The sequence below is a fragment of the Castor canadensis genome, chromosome 2 (assembly GCF_047511655.1).
Source record: "Castor canadensis chromosome 2, mCasCan1.hap1v2, whole genome shotgun sequence".
Taxonomy (NCBI): domain Eukaryota; kingdom Metazoa; phylum Chordata; class Mammalia; order Rodentia; family Castoridae; genus Castor; species Castor canadensis.
This window is the reverse complement of record NC_133387.1, coordinates 111,308,645-111,329,326: the sequence shown is the minus strand read 5'-3', so window position 1 is coordinate 111,329,326 and position 20,682 is coordinate 111,308,645. Positions and strand designations below refer to the sequence as shown.

General features: G+C 42.0%; 1 protein-coding gene across 1 annotated transcript in view; it reads right to left on the bottom strand.

Annotated features, from left to right (window-relative positions):
- Nucleotides 1–1,011: 1,011 nt before the first annotated feature.
- Nucleotides 1,012–20,682, bottom strand: part of LOC109677013 (uncharacterized) — a 79,997-nt gene continuing 60,326 nt past the window's right edge. Inside the window, exons 2-9 of the mRNA XM_074058346.1 lie at nucleotides 10,238–10,431; nucleotides 9,670–9,714; nucleotides 8,736–8,929; nucleotides 6,925–7,066; nucleotides 6,425–6,509; nucleotides 4,019–4,196; nucleotides 3,174–3,296; nucleotides 1,012–1,567 (exon numbers count right to left, since the gene is read on the bottom strand). Coding sequence (XP_073914447.1) covers nucleotides 1,248–1,567; nucleotides 3,174–3,296; nucleotides 4,019–4,196; nucleotides 6,425–6,509; nucleotides 6,925–7,066; nucleotides 8,736–8,929; nucleotides 9,670–9,714; nucleotides 10,238–10,431 — 1,281 coding nt within the window. The 3' untranslated portion in view covers nucleotides 1,012–1,247. The remainder of the gene's footprint in view (nucleotides 1,568–3,173; nucleotides 3,297–4,018; nucleotides 4,197–6,424; nucleotides 6,510–6,924; nucleotides 7,067–8,735; nucleotides 8,930–9,669; nucleotides 9,715–10,237; nucleotides 10,432–20,682) is intronic.

Genomic DNA, 20,682 nt, shown 5'->3' with positions numbered 1-20,682 from the left:
GGTCATATACAAGAGAGGAAGAAGGAGTTTAGGTGAATATGGTTGATGTAATTCCTATTCAAAAATGAATGTAGAATTGTTAATCCTGTTGAAATCACTATAAGGCGACTAAGGAAGAAAGGAGAAAAAGAGAGGGAATGAAACAATTTGGGTTATAATACATATATACATGGAAATACACAATGAAACTCCTTGTATGGCTATCCTAAACAAAACAGTCATTTATTTTTCAAAAACAGAAAACAAGAAGGCAAAACAATTCTTACATGGGGGGTCTGGTACCAGTGGGAGGGAGGAGGATACAAGGAAAAGTTGTTGCAGGTAAATATGGTGGAAACATGTACGCATGCATGTAAATAGAAAAATGAGACCTGTTGAAACTATTTCAGGAATGGGGAAGAGGGAATAAAGGAGAATGATATAGAAGGTAAATTAAACTATGATACATTATAAGAACTTCTGGTAAATGTCACAAATGTACACTTACATTTCTCCAGTAAAGATATACAGATGGACAATAAGAACACTAGAAGTTCCACATCATTACTCATTAGGGACATGTACATTAAATCAGCAGACATCTCCTCCTATCCACTAGAGTGGCTATATTTAAAAAAAAAAGAAATGGAAGAGAAAAAGAAAGCAATGTTGGTGAGGATATGAAAAAAAATTGGAGTCCTTCTGTCCTGTTGATGGGAACTTAAAATGGCATAGGTGCTATGGAAAAGAGATTGAAACTTCAGAGGCTGTTCTATGCTCTGTTACAGAATATCCCACCTCTAGTCCCAGGTGTTCTGAGGGTCATTTCAGCATATCACACAGTTTAATAGTGAAATGAAGAGTTGCTCTGTGCGAGAAGGACATATGTTTCTTCAGCAACCTGATAAGGATGACTGCCTCATCCTACTTTTGCATAAAATAAACAGAGAAACCAGCAAGGTTTTTTATTTCAACATGTGAGAATCATTACTTCTTTTCAGGCCAGGAAATGAAAAAAACAAAACCACAATGTCTGTGCAATAGAGTATTTAATATAAATATTCATATCCAACATTGTATTAACCAAAAATAGGTATCAGCACATTCAAACAAGGGTGTAATTTTCCTTTTTATACCAGTACTCACTCTCCTTCCCCCTCCCTCCAAGTCCTGATTCCCACAGCTCATGATGCAGCAGGGATGTCAACTTGTGTAACATAAATGGAAGACACCTTTCGGGCCTCAGCAACTCTATTCTAGAAAAGGCCTTAGCTCCCAGCCATCCAGACCCTTGCGAAACATCCATACAATATGCCTTTGGAAAATCTGAGTCCTCTCCACTTACTCCAAGGCAGGGTGAGTCTGGTACCAGGCTTTCCCACTGTCCACCTGTTGAGTGTTCTTTTCTTCAGAATAAAGTGATAGTTAGCAGATGAATTCACGGAATAATATACGTTAGAAATATCAGGAATCTTCATCTCTGGTATGTGAGACAGAGTTTTGTTCAGGGACATCATGTGGAATGTGCCACCTCTACTACTTGGAGCTTTCTCCAGTACCCATCTGAGCCACAGCACTGATTGGTCACCTGGATCAGAGAAGGGGGCAACTCATTAGGACAAGGGTGCTACAGTGGCATAGCAAGGTAGTGTCCAGGAGAGATACTCCACAGCCACCACAGCACTAAACACTGGGCTCAAACCACAACAAATTCTGAAAACTGGTCACCTCCACAGCCAATGAGCCATGAGTCTTGTGGCTCATGATTCCAAGACTGCATTGGCAAGGAAGTCACAGACCATCACCCCGCCCCCCCACCATGGAGATGTCAAGTGTTACAGCTAACTTATGCTCAAACTACAGGGCCTCCATCTTGCCCCAAGAGAAAGTCAAGTTGGTCAAAGTGGTCTACTGTTCCCCACCTCATCTCTCCTCAGCACAGTTCCTTCACCTTATTTCTCCTCACTGACCCCCAACGTGCAGGCACACTTGGCCTGGGGTCTAGAGACACTGCTCCCTCCATTCTCTCATGAGTGTTGACCACTGCCTTCTAAGACTCTGTCTGTACTTCCTGATTCCACACACCAGGATGCTCTTATAGATGTTGCTACTGTTGACCTCCAGGCTCATATGGATGATACAGCAGTTGCCCACCTGCTGGTTGTACAGCAGGTGTTGCAGACCCTAGAGATAGGGAACTTGTTGCTGCTAGTGGTGGCTGCAGTCTTGCTGGAGTTTGGCACCAAGGAGGGTTGCTCGAGGTGGAAGACTAAGAGGATGACTAAGAGGCCAACTTCCAGAGCTGTGAGAAACAGCAATATCAGATGTCCAGACCCCGCAGGGCACTCCAGCCTGGGAGCCACCTCTAGGGATTCTAGAAGCTGTCTTCAGGAGCTGGGGCTTCTGGTCCCCTTGTCTGGACATTGAGTGGACAAGGCTGGCACCTTGAAGAGGAGTGAAAGGATGGAAAGTCACCTTTTCCTGGCCATCAGGAGACTCCAGGATACAGCTCATGTTGATCCATTGTATGTCTGAGCTAGAGGACCCAGTTGAGTTCATGCAGAATTGGTCACCCATGTACCTACCCACTGCTGAAATTGTTGTCACACTTGAGCTGGTCACAGGGCTTGGTATTGCACTCTGTGTTCGGGGCCTGGCAGCTAGATGAAGGGGCTGGCTTAAGTGAGGTCCCTCCACAAAGACACAGTCTACCCCAGCATCCCCTCAGCAGTCTGTGTTCATGGAGCAGTGCTAGTAGCTCTGTAAATCCTGTTTTCCTTTTGTCCCAGGAATCTGGGGGATCAACACATTTCACTATAGAGGAAACTGACGCCAAACCAGCTGAGGGCACTCACCCATTTATAAGTGTGTTCACAGGTGGAATGGGATCCCAACATGGACCCAGGCACTTATTTGCTCCCAATGTCTGTGTTCTTGGTCTTCTGGATAGTGCTAGCTGACATGGATGGAGGCTCCGAATTACATGAAAGCTTGTAATTATGGAAGGGTATGTTGAGGCTAAAAAGAGCCACATCCTGACTCCTGCCCAGGGCCTACTTGGAAGCAAAAGCCTGGCTGCCCACCTCTCACCAGCCAACAATGTAATACTGACCCAAGGCATATGACAAATGCTCATGTGAGTCAGCCCAAGGTACAGCCCATTCTGGTTACCCACAGTGCTTCCCAAACCTCACCTTTGTGCCTCACTGAGATGCTCCATGCCCCAGAACCAGGCACCAAAGAGCTCCTGGGTGAAATGCTGTATACTTGTAATAAGTAGCCTGCAGTTGCTTGATTTGGTTGATCACATGGAACTCCTGAACCATGGAGAAGGACAACATGGTAAGCGCTGTGAGCAGGTGTCACCTGGGGCAGGTTTGCTCTGGGAAGGCTCTTTCCCTCAAGTCCACCCAGGGTCCTTCCTTCCTGTTCTCACAGCCTGCTTTGAATGGCCACTCCCACAAAGCTGTCCTGATCCACCTGAGACCCCCCCCCAGCCTTTCAATGAACACCCCCTTCTCTCACTATCAAATATCACCATAAATCAATAGGTGGGCAAGGATTTCAGTGTACTATGCAGTCAGATACTCCTCACCCACTCCATGACTTAGAGCACCATCTACTCACCTTCCTCTTCTTCTCAACATTGATGATTTTCTCCTAGAGAGCAAAGAAGCAATGTGCTTAGAATGTGGCCTCTCAAGAACTGAGGACCACAAACTCCTCTGCACTACCAGGAAAGGCCACCAGGTGATAGGGTGCACGTGTACCTCTACTAGGCCCCTCTTTCAATCCATGGCAAGGACACATAGGGGTAGACTTAGAGCACTGTTTTGCCCAACATTTAGTAAGGACATAGGAGAGACTGAAATTTCAGGTGAGAAGGCTGTGATTTTCCTATGAGCTGTCTCCCCTTGGAGGGCCTGGCTTCACTGTCCTGCTTAGTTACTATGTGAGAGACTTGCCAAACCAACAAAACTGTGTATGTGCCGGAAGGCAGCTCTCTGGCATTACTAGGTAGGATGAATGTGATGCTTACCAATTGGGTGACGTGTGGCTCTCAGGAGTGCTGGAGGTGAGGGGTCAGCCAAAGGCTCTTTCCCTGAAACCTGTTCCCCTGCCTCTGGCCCAGGCTCACTCACATAAAAATAGTCCTTCATGGCATTGTCCAGTATCATCAGGTCAGTGAGAAAGATGCCCAGGTAGGGGATGGTGCCCTGGATAAAACAAAGACTTCACAGAGGGGATAATAAACAAGTTCTAGTGCTCCTCCAATAAAGGATGTTCTGCCGGACCCTGTTCATCCCAGGGATTCCCACTCAGAATAATCTGCAGATCTTTAGACACCTCTCTTAAGTGAGATGTTCCCCAGGACATCTGGGAGTGCAAATACATATGTGTAACTCCCAAAATGGCCTCTGGCAGATCGCCAAAGTATGTGGTCCTTACCCATTGTCCTTATAGACTCTGCTGTGTCAGGAAGAGGGAGTATTTCCTCTACAATGTTAATTGGTAAGGGCATACATATACTAGGGATCAGAACAGTCCTGAAGGGCATTTCATGCCTGTTGAGCCCATCTCTCCATCTGTTCACAGGGACACCTGGCTTCAGACACTATCACTTACCATCTCCTTGGACTGCCTCTCAGTCCTCTTGAACTCCCACCCTATGGTTGCAAATTTGGACATTCCCTCTGCCAAGATTGAGAATGGAATTAGGGAATCCTGTCTTCTTTCAGCCCTTGACTATCTAAAGACCTGACCTGAAGGTCCCTTGGTTAGCTGTGCCAACTCTTTCCATTGATATAAAAATTCTTCATCAAGCCCCTATTCCAACACTCAGTATTTGGGAACCCTTGATGGCTATGTATCATTCCTTCTTCCTGTCTTATCATATGCAAAGTGCACATGTGAAGGCATCTGCCTTATGGGGTCTGGGAGTTCTCAATATCTCCTTCCTGTCCTCCTGTTATCTGCTATCCTGACTCCAGCCTTTGCCAAACTCTTCCTCAGAACTTCTGAACCTGTCTTTTGCTGCTTGGAACCCATTTTCTCTCCTTATGTAAGCTCTCAGACTAAAGATTGATCCATTTGTTAGATATGGAAACTGAGGGCTGGACAGGGTTGTTAAGGCACAGGGTCCTTCAGCTGCTCAAGGTGGGGAGGCCTTAAGCCCCAATCTGGACAGTAACCATGGTCCTATCCTGTGACCCCTTGGTCTGTACTAAGGATACTTGCTGAACTGAGCCATAAAGTGGAAGGTACAAGAAGGCTTGATATCTTCCTGCTGAGTCCCCTCAAGTCTCTGCACCAAGGTGGCACCTAATGTCAAGGTAAATGCTTCTAGACTCCACTGAGCCTCTCAGGATATCCCTTAGCATAAAACTCTGCTTTTGTCCACTGAAGTCTGAGAATACCCCAGGGACTATCTCTGGTTGATCAGGGGTGTGCAGCATTGACACTTTGCTTCCTCTTTTTCATGAGAGTTTCTCGAGTTAAGTCAGAAAAAGCCAATGGTGAGTTCATCAATCCTTGTTACATTTAAAGCACCTGGGCACTTCAGGACTCTCAGGTGGATGCTAACCTCCCATGGGTCCTCTCAGATGGGCTGACCCTCTGCATCATCTGCTCTTGGGCAGATATAGGGACATATGATGCATCCAGATTTAAATCCTGGGTCTGGACATTTGGACCTAAATTTGATTTCAGCTTATGCTGCTGGCTGACTACTGGGGACCCCTGAAGCTCCAGGTCCCTGCACTGTATACCCACAATGAAGGGTGACAGTGGCCTGAATTCATGAGGTCAGGTTGGGCTGTTAAGGGAAGACAGTCACATCCCCTTCCATCCACATAGAAGGTGGCTGGTGCTAAATCCCAGAAGAAAACCAAACATCCCTTAATCCTGCACCTCAACCACTCTCTTGAACAATCATGCTACAAAATCTGCATACCATTACCAGGACTTTCTTAATCCAAAACTGCCTACTATGTACCTAACGGACAAACACAGTCTCTTCTATTCATCCTGAACAAATATTACTGGAATCTGTTAAACACTATTAGTGACCAGGATGGTAGACCAAGCCTGTAATCCTACCTACACAGGAGGCAGACATCGGGATGATCAGAATTTTACACTGGTCCTAGGAATTACTTCTCAAGACCCATCTCAATCATTGGCTCAGCTGGATGGCATGTGCCTGTCATCCCAGCATCCCAGGGAAGCACAAATAGGGAGATCACAGGCCACAGAGGTCTGGAAGTAAAGTGAAACACTATCTCAATAATAACCAAAACAAAAATGGCTGGTGATGTGGTTGATGTGGAAAAGCAGATACCTAGCAATCATGAGTACCTGTGTTCAAGTTCCCAAAAGGACCACTTTTAGTGAGAAACTAATTTAACCTTCTGTATTCCCATGTCAATGCTAAGTTTCCACCCACCTTGGTGAGCAGCTTTCTGCTCATGGAGTGATTCTTTTCAGGAGAAAAAATCCTTGACAGCTTCTCAAATTTCTGGAAGCTTTCCCTGCAGGAAGGGTAAAAAGAAGGTGACAGTGAGAAGAGTGGGGAGTGGTAAGAGTGTGACACCATATTCTTGCAGGATCATGATTCCAAACTGCTGGACAAGAGGTTTTGAAGTAGCTCCACTGAGTATTAAGCATGGATGGTTGTGGAGGGGGATCTTGGTGCTGGAACAATGGGTGCCACATCCCCATTTACTGAGGGGCTCTGTTTTAATATCAACTGGACACAGTTCTGTTGCTCAAATGTGAGGACATGAAAATCTGCCACATGGATCCAACCAGTGTCTGGCAGACAAGGAAGCCTTGTCCTTCCATACATACTGATCAGGTACCACAAACACCAAATTGTGCCCCCCACCCAGTGGCCCTGGACCTCAGTGCTTGAGGCTGGGATAATTGAGGAGCAATGCCACCTACTGTACACAAGTAGCTTCTCCAGAGGGAGGCACACATGCCTGGAGACTTCTTCCCAAGTCCTCTTCAGGCAGTAGATGGCAATGTTCTGCAGAGCAGAGAGAATGGCGTAGAGGGAAGAGAAATTGTTCAGAACGCCACACTCCTAGAAAGATGAACATGTGAACCTCAGATAGAGCAGCCCGTAAACCACCTCAGCTGTCACTGATGAGACCCTTTAAAGGAGATAAATACTAGGAAGCTCTGGGGATACAAAAAGTACCCACATGTAACTAGAAAAGTACTTGAGCTCACAACCAGTATAGTTTCAGGAGAGAATGAGCACCCTGGCCAGGACTGTGAGTGTCCAGGCTACACAGCCCTGAAAAGGAGGTACCTGGGTTCCTAGCAGGGGCTCAGAACACAAACCATATCCTGAGAGGTAGGGAAGGTGAACAGGTTATCCATGGGCCCTTTCTGTAGCATACCCCAGCAACCTCAATCCAGTGTTCCACCACCCTGGAACACTGTCTGGGGCCTTCATACTCCAATCACCAAGGCAAGTGGTCATCACACAGGTGGCCACATTGTTGAATTGGATGATGGTGGCATGAATGGTGGGTGCAAGATGCTCATTGCCCTTCTTGTCCCACTAGGACCAAATGGAACCCAGGCAGTGGTAGGGAACCACCTTCTTGAATAGTTCCTGGGGAACAGGGTCCAATCAGCCCTACACAGAACAAGCCTTCAGGCCAAGACTGGAGCCAGTGGTAGTGGCTACACCTTGGCATGCTGAGCATGTGGATAAAGACTTGTGGGACTCTCTGGGTTTCTTGCATGACCATCAAAAACACCCAGAACATGAGTGACCCAAATAAAAGCTTTTGGGGGGCATGAAGGGAATTTTCAGTATCCAAACTCACTCCACACAATAGTAAATATCTCACACCTGCACAACCAGAAAGTACCTCTGCTCTCCTCTAGCATACCTGTTGTCTAACTCCAATTTCCTCATATATTTCTTATATCCAAGGGCTTGTCCTACAACTACCATAAGCTCTGGTACACATTAGGTGCTGAGTACTGAGGTTTATTACCCCATCCTAGGAAGATGGTGTTCTGTGGGCCTGCCTAGACCTCTGCCCTATACATGAACCTACACAGTAACTGGAGAGATCCCATATCCATTGTACAAAGGGGTACAATGGAAAATGAGTTTTCCAGAGTTTAGGAAGTGACTTCCAGGGTTAGAATGGGGATTTAAATGGGAACATCAGCTAAGCCAGGGAATGTCAACTGTGGATAAAATAGGCCAGAAGGACATGTGCCACCACCCTCCCTGTCCAGTGACTCACAGCATCCATCTGAGTTAACTACTTTGCAATTAAATCAGGTGGGAATCCCAACAAGACATGATGCTTCTCCTCATTCTATCTGTTCTCTGTGGTCACATCTGAAGGCTCTGAAGGATCTGACTGCTGCTCAAGAGTACCTGATGAAACTGATTCAATGTCTGGAGCCTTGAATTGAGCTGAGTCAACTCTCTGGAGTTGGTTTTGGAGCCAGCAATTGAGCTGGTGACACTGCTGCAGCTGGAGACAAGATCCTGATATGGCTGCCTTGCCTTGAGTCTTTCTAAAGCCAGAGATAGCTCCAGCCTGCCTGAAGTTCCAGTTTGAATCCAAACAGGAAACTTTCCCAGACTGTGTACCAACCCCTATGGAATCACAGGCTCATCCTTGGTCTAGGTCCAGAAGCAGGCTTAGAACCTCCACACTGTGGGGCTCTGCACCCTTCCCATCTTATGTGCTCTATTTTTACCCCAGGCTGCTCACTCTCAGTTTCAGGCTCACTGAACTCTAAGTGTTCCCACTGGGCCAGAAGAAGCTGAGCATGGCAATCCTCATTTGATCCCAACATGTTGAGCTGAAGATAAGCTATCAGCAGCATGAGGCACAGAAAGTCTGGAAGCTGACAGAAGTCCTCCAAGTATTGGTTCAGACAGGTGTTCAGGATGGAGGAGATGGTCCTGGAAGAAGATGGATAGTTAGCAGAATCAGAAGCCTTCCCTTGCTGGCAATTGCCCTGTCCTGCCATAGTTGACTTGTTAGTGCTGGCTTCCTATATTTGCCCCTATCTATCCAGAGGCCAGCACAACCGAACCAAGCCCTTCATCTGTCCAGGCACAGACAAGCAAGATAAATATGCAGGAGTTGCAGGGAACCTCTATTGCCTGGTTCATGCTAATGGTGAGATCTTCCCTGAAGAGGAAAGATCTGTGTTCTGTGTGTCTCTGGTACCCCTTCCCTCAGAATGTCAGCTCCACTAGGGTGTGTCCACCTGCCTGGTATTCACTGAGTGCTGGTAGCCCTCAATAAGTGCTTTGTGCTTCCTCACTTTCATGAGTAGTGTGGGGGCTGTCTAACCATGACACCATTTTCCTGATGAGTGCAATCTGACTTCTGAGGACTCACTAGACCCCTGGGAACCAGCAGAGTTCCAATTACTGAGAAGCATGGCCTTTATACCTTCTCTGTGGCATGAAGGGCCATATGGTGGGGAAGCCTGACAGGCACAGGCTGTCTTGAAGGTAACAGATTTATTTTCACAGGAGTCCACTCTGAGTCACTGGTGCCCAAGACCCCAACCTTCTTGTTGGAATCACGAGTATTTAGGAAGCCAGGATCTTCCCAGTCTTATCTAAACCCAGCCACAAATGTCCCCACTCTTGACACAGGTACCCAACCTCTTTATCCAACAGTCACTCACTTTTTGAGGTGATCCTTTCGTCTGTCATCCTTGCTGAAGCTATACCTAGAGGAGTCCAAGAAGGTGTTACATCTACTGTACCTACTACAAAACCTGATATTACTGTCTGTATACCCCAGCAAATGGAGTCCAGGATATCAGAGATTTGCCTTCTCTTTTACGTAATTATGCTATGCCCCTAGAAACCTTCCAAGAACACAGCTGATGCCTCATGTGTATTTGTACAAAAAAAGCAATCACAGTGCTCCTTCCCAGACACTTCACTGAGCCTGTCTTCCTCAGCAGCCGTAGAATGTGCTTTTCCTGATTCCCCAAATAAGTGAGGACCAAGACAGAGAACTTCTTCAAGGGGAAAGGGTAGTCATACAAAGAACACACAGTCCTGGGCAGCTTACACCTCAGGGTAGTCCTGGACTAAGGGCTCATCCTACTGGGTCCGGGCAAAACCCTATGTGGGTGGTCCTTTGAGCTCCCATTCTCCAGTGTCAAACTGGGGAAAGAGCAGCATAAGGCATTCCAAGGCACAGTCAAAAGAGGAGATTCCTTTGGGCTTGGAGATGGGGTTTACCTTGTGAACAGCAGGTCCAGAACCTGCTGTGTGGTTGTGAAACGTTGGTAGGTGCACAGGAAGGTAGGGACAAAAAGGGGGTCCTTGAACACTACACACGGTACCAGATGATCCACCAACTTCTCCAGTCTGCCTGCCTTGAGGATCCCCAGGCTATGCCAGTCATCTGATTTGTCAGCTGTGTCATTTTCATTCTGGGTTGTGGAGACAGTTTAAACCGTAACTGTAACAAACTGGAAAAGGCTCACTGGCATAAAGTAAAACAGCCATCAAGAATTAGGCTACAAAAAAAAAAAAAAAGAATTAGGCTACAGAGGATCCAAGATGGTGACTAGAGGGAGGAAGCAGACAACATGAGCTCCATAAATCAAAAATCTTTTTGAGATGCTGGAGCCACACTTGGCAGAAAAAAAACAACCAGAAAGAAGCAAAACTCCAACACCCCGAACCCCCAGCCTGTACCACATTTCACTAAGAAAACAGGAGGGCTCCCGCACCACCAGACAATGGCTCCAAACCTGCTTGGGAGATGCAGACTAACAGGTGAGCAAATAAGCGGCACACGGTATTCCCACAGCTATGCCTGGGATAAACAAGCATAGACCCAAGACAGACTGACCCCAACCCGCAAAAAAATTTAAAAAAAACTGGATAATAAACAAGGAACTGAAAAGGACACACAGCACAGGAGGCAGGGGACACTGAACTCAACGAGAAGGGGGGAGAGGCAAGGAGCTGAACTCGAACAATATTCCCGTAAACAAGCCCTAGAAAGGTAGATGAGTTGACATTAGGCGGGTGATGAGCCGCTGCCTGAAACAGGGCATATAGTGGTCCAAAGAGCTCATCTTCTGACCCACCCACATGATGAGACTACAACAGAGCTGCTGCTTAAATACCAACACCAGGACTGGATGCTGAAGGAGTAACACCAAAACTACTAAGACTGAAATTCTATTGTTCCTGAACCAGGATTCTTTTTCTTTTAATCTAAGTGTTTGTGTTGTTCACTGTTCATCCACCATCTCTCCCTGTTGATTTCTTTGGTTCTCTATTTTTTTTCTTTTTCTTTTTTCTCTCTTTCTTGGTTTCATTAGTTTTAGTATTATAAGTTAGCTAATACTAAATACAGACAGACCAGGGAAAGAAACAGTACCAAGTGGAATTATGGGAGGATGAAAAAGGGATGGAAACCATTCTCCCTCCCAAAATTAATTAGTACAGGATTCAGAGAGAAATGAAAAAAAGGGATACCAGTTCCAGACTCCAACAAAACAAAGAAAGAGTAAGCCAAGGAACATAATGAAGCCCACAAAAACTCCCTGAAAGAAGAAATCACTGAGATTTTCATGGAGATGTTACTAGACAAGGTCAAACAAAATGTACAGGACGCAATCAAGAAATTCCAAGAACAAAAATAAAGAATATGAGAAGACATTAAAACAAATAAGTAAACTCATAGGAGCCCTGAATAAATACAAAAGTGAAACAGAAAACACCATAAACAGAGAGATAAATGAATTAACGATGAAAATTGACAATATTAAATAGAAAGTGACCCATGATATGGAACACATCAGAAAAAAGAATGAAACAGAAATACAAAACACAATGCAAGGCCACTCCAGCAGACTAGAACAAGCAAAAGACAGAATCTCAGAACTTGAGGATAAAATTCATTTAAAGGAAAAACTGAAGAATTACTACTAAAACAACTCAGAACCTGTGAAAACAATATGCAAGACCTCACCAAACCATGAAAAGACCAAACCTGAGATTCATGGGCATTGAAGAAGAAGCAGTGCAAGCAAAAGAAATTCATAATATATGCAACAAAATAATAACAGAAAATTTCCCAAATCTAGAGAAAACTATGCCCATTCAGGTATAGGAGGACTCCAGAACACCAAACAAATGTGACCAAAACAGAACTACACTGCAACATATTATTAAAACAACAAGCACAGAGAACAGAGAAAGAATATTGAAGGCTGTAAGAGAGAAAAATCAAATAACATACAAAGGAAAACCCATCAAAATCACAGCAGATTTCTCAACAGAAACCTTAAAAGCAAGAAGAGCATGGACTGAGGTCATCCGGGCACTGACTGAAAATAACTTCAACCCTAGGATACTCCACCCAGCAAAACTATCATTCAAAAATAGATGGAGCAATAAAAGTCTTAAACAATAAGCAGAAACTATGACAATATATGGCTACCAAGCCACAACTACAAAAGACTCTTCAAGGAATTCTGAACACAGAAAATGAAAGTGAACAAAACCATGGCAGGACACACAGTACCAAACCACAGGAGACAACAAAACAACAAAGCAGAGAGTAACATTAATTCAGCTGCACACAATCAAACCCTTAAACAACAAAGACAACCAAATGATAGGAATCACCACATACCTATCAATACTAACATTGAATTTTAATGGACTCAATTTCCCTATCAAAAGACACCCTTTGGAAAACTGGATTTAAAAGGAAGATTCAACACTCTGTTGTTTGCAGGAGACCCATCTCATCAACAGAAACAAGCACTGACTAAGGGTGAAAGACTGGAAGAAGATTTGCCAAGCCAATGGCCCCCAAGAACAGGCAGGGGTAGCAATACTTATCTCAAAGTAGACTTCAAACTTACATTGATCAAATGAGATAAAGAAGGAAATTATATACAAATAAATGGGGAAATACACCAAAAGGAAGTAACAATTATCAACCTATATGTAACCAACGTCAATGCACCCAATTTCATCAAACATACTCTGAAGGACCTAAAAACATATATAAACTCCAACACAGTGGTAATGGGAGACTTTAATACCCCCCCCATCACCAATAGATAGGTCATCCAAACAAAAAATCAATAAAGAAATCCTAGATCTAAATCACACCACAGATCAAATGGACCAAGCTGATGTCTACAGAACATTTCATCCAACTTCTGCACAATATACATTCTTCTCAGGAGCCATTGGAACTTTCTCCAAAATTGGTATGTTAGGGCACAAAGCAAGCCTCAGCAAATATAAGAAAATAGAAATAATCCCATGCATTCTATCTGAACACAATGCATTAAAACTAGAATTCCACAACAAAAACAACAGTAAAAAACATGCAAACAATTGGAAACTGAACAACACATTGCTCAATGATAAATGGGTCATTAATGAAATAGAAGAAGAAATTAAAAGGCTCCTGGAAGTTAATGAGAATGAAAACATGACCTACCAGAACTTATGGGACACAGCAAATACAGTCCTAAGAGGAAAGTTTATAGACATGAGTGCATGTATTAATAGGACGGAAAGATTTCAAATCAATGACTAATACTTCATCTCAGACTACTAGAAAAACAAGAACAAGCAAATCCCAAAATAAGCAGAAGGAGAGAAATAATAAAAATAAGGGCCAAAATCAGTGAAATACAAACAAACAAACAAAAAAACCCCATACAAACAGTCAATGAAACAAAAAGATGTTTCTTTGAGAAAATAAGTAAGATTGACAGACCCCTGGAAAATATGACTAAAATGAGAGAAAAATCCCAAATCAGAAAAATCATAAATTCAAAAAGCGATATAACAATAAACACCACGGAAATCCAGGAAATCATCAGAGACTTCTTTAAAAACCTATATTCTAATACATTTGAAAATCTTGGAGAAATGGACAGATTTCTAGATACTTTTGACCATCCATAATTGAACCAAGAGGACATTAATAGCCTGAATAGATCTATAATACAAAATGAAACTGAAGCAGCAATAAAGAACCTCCCCAAAAAGAAAAGTCCAGGACCTGATGGATTCTCTGTTGATTTCTATTAGACCTTTAAAGAAGAACTAATACCAGCCCTCCTTAAACTTTTCCACAAAATAGGAAGGGAAGGAAAACTGCCAAACTCATTTTATGAAGCCAGTATTAAACTCATCCCAAAACCAGACAAAGGCACCTCCAAAAAGGAGAACTAAGAGCCAATTTCCTTAATGAACATAGATGCAAAAATCCTCAATAAAATAACAGCAAACTGAATCCAACAACACATTAGAAATCATTCACCACAACCAAGTCATCTTCATCCCAGGGATGTAGTGGTAGTTCAACATACTTAAATTTATAAATGTAATACAGCACACTAATAGAAGCGAACACAAAAACCACCTGATCATCTCAGTAAATGCAGAAAAAGACTTTGACAAGATCCAACACCACTTCATGATAAAAGCTCTAAGAGAACTAGGAATAGAAGGAAGTTACCTCAACATTGTAAAGGCTACATATGACAAACTTGCAGCCAAGGTTTTCACACTTAATGGTGAAAAACTGAAACCATTTCTCCTAAAATCAGGAACGAGACAAGGGTGCACACTATCCCCACTCCTACTCAACATAGTACTGGAATTTATAGCCAAAGAAATTAGGCAAGAAGAATGAATACAAATAGGTAAGAAACTGTCAAAATATCCTTATTTGCAGACGATATATTCCTATACCTTTAAGACCCCAAAAACTAGACACCATAAACAGCTACAGCAAGGTGGAAGGATACAAAATCAATTTACAGAAATCATTAGATGCTCTATACACCAAAACGAACAAACTGAGAAAGAATATATGGAAACAGTTCCATTTACAATAGCAGCAAAAAAAAAAAAAAATCAACTACCTACAAGTAAACATAACAAAGGATGTGAATGACCTCTACAAGGAGAACTACAAATCCCTGAAGAAAGAGATTGAGGAGGACTACAGAATGTGGAGAGCTCTCCCATGCTCATGGATTGGGAGAAAGAACATAGTAAAAATGGCTATACTACCGAAAGCAATCTATGTGTTTAGTGCAATTCCCACCAAAATACCAATTATGTTCATCACAGAGACTGAAAAATCTACCCTAAAACTCATTTGGAAACACAAGAGACTGCAAATAACCAAGGCAACACACAGCAAAAAGATCAATGCTGGGAGTATCACAATACCCGATTTCAAACTGTATTACAAAGCAATAGCAATAAAAATAGCATGGTAATGGCACAAAAACACACATGGAGACCAGTGGAACAGAATAGAGGACCCGGGTATGAGTCCACACAATTATGCCCTCCTTATTTTTGACACAGGTGCTAAAAACATATGATGGAGAAAAGACAGCCTCTTCAACAAATGTTTCTGGGAAAAGTGGTTACCCATCTGCAAGAAACTGAAACAAGATCCATATCTATCACCTTGTACTACTATCAACTCAAAATGGATCAAGGACCTAAATATCAGACCTGAAACTCTGAAGTTACTACAGGAAGGAACAGGAAACACTCTGAAACTAATAGGTACAGGTAAGAACTTCCTCAATAGAACCCCAGCAGCCCAGCAACTAAGAGAAAGGATGGACAAATGGGACGACATAAAATTAAACAGCTTCTGCACAACAAAATGAATGGTCTCTAAACTGAAGAGACCACCCACACAGTGGGAGAAAATATTTGCCAGCTATACATCAGATAAAGGACTGATAACCAGAATATACAGGGAACTTAAAAAACTAACCTCTCTCCAAATCAATGAATCAATAAAGAAATGGACAATGGAATTTAACAGAACTTTCTCAAAAGAACAAATTCAAATGGCCAAAAAACATATGAAAAAATGCTCACCATCTCTAGCCATAAAGGAAATGTGAATCAAAACCATATTAAGATTCCACCTCACCCCGGTTATAATAGCCATCGTCAAAAACACCACCAACAACAGGTGCTGGTGAGGATGTGGGGAAAAGGAACCCTCGTACACTGGTGGTGGGAATGCAAGCTACTGCAACCTCTCTGAAAAAAAAATCTAGAGTCTTCTTAAAAATCTAAACATAGATCTGCCATATGATCCAGCAATTCCACTCCTGGGGATATAACCAAAGGAATGCGACACAGGTTACTCCAGAGGCACCTGCACACCCATGTTTGTTGCAGTGCTATTCACAATAGCCAAGTTATGGAAACAGCCAAGATGCCCCACTACTGACGAATGGATCAAGAAAATGTGGTATTTATACACAACGGAATTTTACTCAGCCATGAAGAAGAATGAAATCATTTGCAAGTAAATGGATGGAACTGGAGAATATCATTCTGTGTGAGATTAGCCAGGCTCTGAAGACCAAAAGTTGCATGTTCTCCCTCACATGCGGACTTTACATCTAGGGCAAATACAGCAAAGTGGTTGGACTGGGTCACATGATAAGGGGGACAACACATACAGGAGGTATAGGGATAGTTAAGAAACCCAAAACATGAAAGTATTTGATGTCCCCACTGCAGAGGAACTAATACAAAAACCTTAAAGCAACCGAGGTCAATATGGGAAGGGGATCAGGAACCAGTGAAAAGGTCAGTTAGAAATGAATCAACTTGGGATTTAACACATTTGTACATGGAACCAATGCTAGGACTCTCTCTGTTAGCTATCCTTATCTCAACTAGCAAAAACACTTTGTCTTTCTTATTAATGCTTATGTTTACACTTAAACAAAATTAGAAATAAGGGCAGAACAGGTTCTGCCTGGAAGCAAGGGTGGTGAAGGGGGAGAGGGAGGGGGTTTGGGTTAGGGGGAAGAAATGGCCCAAACAATGTATGCATATGTGAATAAATGAATTTTTTAAAAAGACCAAAAAACATACTATCTATTCTCAGGGTGTTAACTTACATGGGGAGTGGTTAATTTTGCAGGACTGGGCAAACTGTGGACATTTTTGTATTGAGTTTTTACATTGCGATTAATTTTCATGAGATATGACTTATATAACCTTGCCCTAGAAAGCTCAGTTAGAATTAGCTGCATGTAACTGCAGATATTCAATACAATAAAATCCAACTTGATCTCCCTATACTGCAGCTTTAATTTTCTTCCATAGGAAAACTCAAATCTCCTTTTCAAAAAGACCTTATGAAGCTGAATTATATATAAAATTGGGAAGCACAAAACAGAGGCAGGAGAAACAGGCATACACGTGCACGCACACGCACACACACACACAGTTTGTGGGTATAATCAGCTTTCTGTGGTCATCATATATATCCACAGATTCCATGTCCATTGGTTCAACCAACTACAGGTCAAAACAGATTTTTAGTGATGTCTGTAATGAACACATAGTTTTTTTCTTGTTATTAGTCCCTCAAGAATACAGTATCAAAATTATTTACTTAGCATTTACATTGTATTAGGCATTATAAGTACTCTAGAGATGATCTAAAGTATTCAACAGGGTATCACTAAATTATATGTAAATTTTACACCATTTTATTAAGGGACTAGTGCAACTGCAGACTTGTTATCTCTAAGGGATCCCTGTAGATATGGAAGAACAAGTACACACACACACACACACACACAGGGGTAGGAATGAGATCAGATCTGCTCAGGCCCTTGTGCCAATCTCCTTCTGTTGACTAGAAAGCTGCAATACTCTTGTTGGGTACTACTTTCTATACAATGGATTGAATCTCATAAAATAAAACAACACCAGACATTATTTTCTCGTTCTATCACTTTGGATACATAGCACAATCCCTGCATCACCAAGATACAAGGACACTACTAAGAAAGAAGTATGAAATTTGGAGGCCAGGACAAGGGAATGGGCTTTGAAGGGACTGGACATGACACTCTCTTAGCTTCCTGGACTATTTCATCTTATTATGGTCTGCAGTAAAAACTGATGAGTATAAAGGATGGTGGAACAGGAAGCATGGGAAAGTCTCACGGGCCTTCTTTCATTCCTAAAGAGCGGCAAGAACACTGAGAAGACGCAGATGTAGCGGAACAAAGATCAACATAATATTAAAGTCTAAATACTTTGGTTCCAAGCAGAAAATAACAATATAAAAGATGGCCACTGTTTTCCATGAAGTACATATAATTGAAGACCCTACATATAGCAGGCATGAGCCAAGGTATACTAGAAGATTAGTATGTATATAATCTTAGTGTGTCTATCTCTAAAAACTGTTTTTTATAAGTGACTCCATTCTACTGCTCCAAGGGAGGTGATTCAATCTAGGCATGGCAGACAACTTGGCTCGTAACTTGCTAAGGTAAGCTGTTCTGCAAATTGTAGGGATTTTAGTACTGCCCCCAACCTTTTCCAATTAGATGTCAGGAGAACATTACCACCTTTGACAACCAAAAGTATCTCCAGATATTGACAATTTTCCTCTGGGGGAAAACCACCCTTAATTGGGAATATTAATTTGAACTGAGTCACAGTAAATTTCAGCAATATAAAAAGAACAAGTCAGGTTTTAGTGCCTCATTTTTAATTAACCAGGATGTTAGGAAACCTTCCAACAAAGGAAGAACTCAAGATAAGCGAATAGCAAAAGGTAGTAAACATAAAACAAGATGTTAAAGATAAAAATGACATGTTTAATGGAAGGAAAAAATATCACACAAATAATGACAAAAATATTCCCTTAATTAAAGGATAATGGTGCTCTGTTTAAAAGATTTAAGAAATTTCTGCCAAGAGTAGCAAAAGACAACTTCTAGCTTACCGATTTTCCTAATAGGATCAACTAAAAAATGTAAGTGATATTTCAAAAATATTTATTACTGCTTCAAGGAGCAACTGAGGCAGAAGACACAAAGACTGAGATTTGAGAGAAAAAGGACACATAGGCGGCCTAGTATTTGGTGCCACCAAGGACTGAGAAGTTCATTCTCCAATAATCACGGGGCTTGTATTTCAGGTCATACTAAGGACATGGACCCTAGGAAACACAGCATTTTCAGACAGATGGGACCCCTTCCACCCCAGTAGGACTATGTCTTAAGAGTAGAAAAAAACTGAAAATAAACTCCAGATTACCTTAAAAGAATGTGGGTGCATCATAGTTTTCTGCCAGATACAGTGAATGGATGGATATTATCAGAAGGAAGATAACACCATACGGAGACTCAAATTATTTTTCAATTTATCATTAATGTCTAGTACTCAATGAAAAATACTTAATATTCCTGAAGGTAAGACAGAATAATCAAAAAAAGAGAGACAAAACAAACTACCATGAAAAACACAAACTTCAAAATGTGACTATTTTGTCCAAAAATTAGATGTCAATAGAGGGACTTTCAATGAAAAACTAAGAAGTAAAAATAAAAGAAAAAAATTTAAATGTGAAACATGGTAACTGAAATAAAAACTCCATTAGAATATTTAATAATAGATTAGACCCAGATGAAGGGACAATTAGTAGCTTAGAAAATTGCTACTAGAAAAATTCACAAACTGTAGCAGAGAGAGAAAAGGTTGAGAAACACTGAAACAGAATGTAAAATTATAAGGACAGTGTGAAAAGATTCAATCATGTTTAACTGGATTCTAAAAGGAATGCAGAGAATTAGTAAGAAGCAGTGTTTTAAGAGGTGATGGCTAAGATTTTTTCAAAATGAAAGATATTAAACCACTGCCTCAGGGAGCACAAAAAAACCAAAGCAATATTTTCACAATGAAAACCATACCTAGTAAGCCATAGTAAAAGAGACAGAAAGGAAATGAAATCTAATAGAAGGGGAGAGAAGGAAGAATAGAGAGCAGACAGGGGAAGGAGAGAAAGGGAAAAGAAGGAAGAGGGAAGGGGAGACGGGGAAGGAAGGAAGGAAAACTGTAAACAATGATGGGAAAATTAAATCTGACCCATGTTATTAATGGAAAATAAAATACACCCTAAAATATGAGGCTCAAATTAACAGATTTGAAAGGAGAAATAGACAAATCCACAATAATAAGACTAGACTTAATGCTAAAACAAACCCTTACTCTATGCAGATCTTAACACAAACCAATACCCTAACCAAACACCCAAACACAAACCTAACACTAGCCCTCCCCGTACCCCTATACAGAACCTTTACTCTAACACTAACCCAAGTTCTGACTCTAAACCTATTCCTAGCTCTACCACTCAACCTAGAAGTAAGGCTCACCCTAACCCTCGCCTTTAACATAGTCTTAATCATCATCCTAAACATAACCCAAGCCCTAACCGTACCACTAACTCTTACCAATCACCACTACTAGCCCTAAACCAAACTTTAAACTATCCTTACTAATCCCCCAAACAGTATCACTAACTCTAAACCAAAACTAAAATCAAACAGTTACGTTAACAATAACTGTTGCCATAACAAAACAGAACACTGACACAGGGACTAAATCTAACAATAAGGTTAACCCTAAAGCTAACTTTATCCATGGCCCAGGTAAAGCACTAGCTTTGATCCATACCCCTTAACTTCTTAGAACATAAACCTACCACTAGCCCTTCTCCTAACTTTCAATCCAACTCGGACATTAATCACAACATAAATTAACCATGACCCAAATCCTCATCCTACAAATAACCCTAACATTTCCCATAAACATAACTCTAATACAACCTT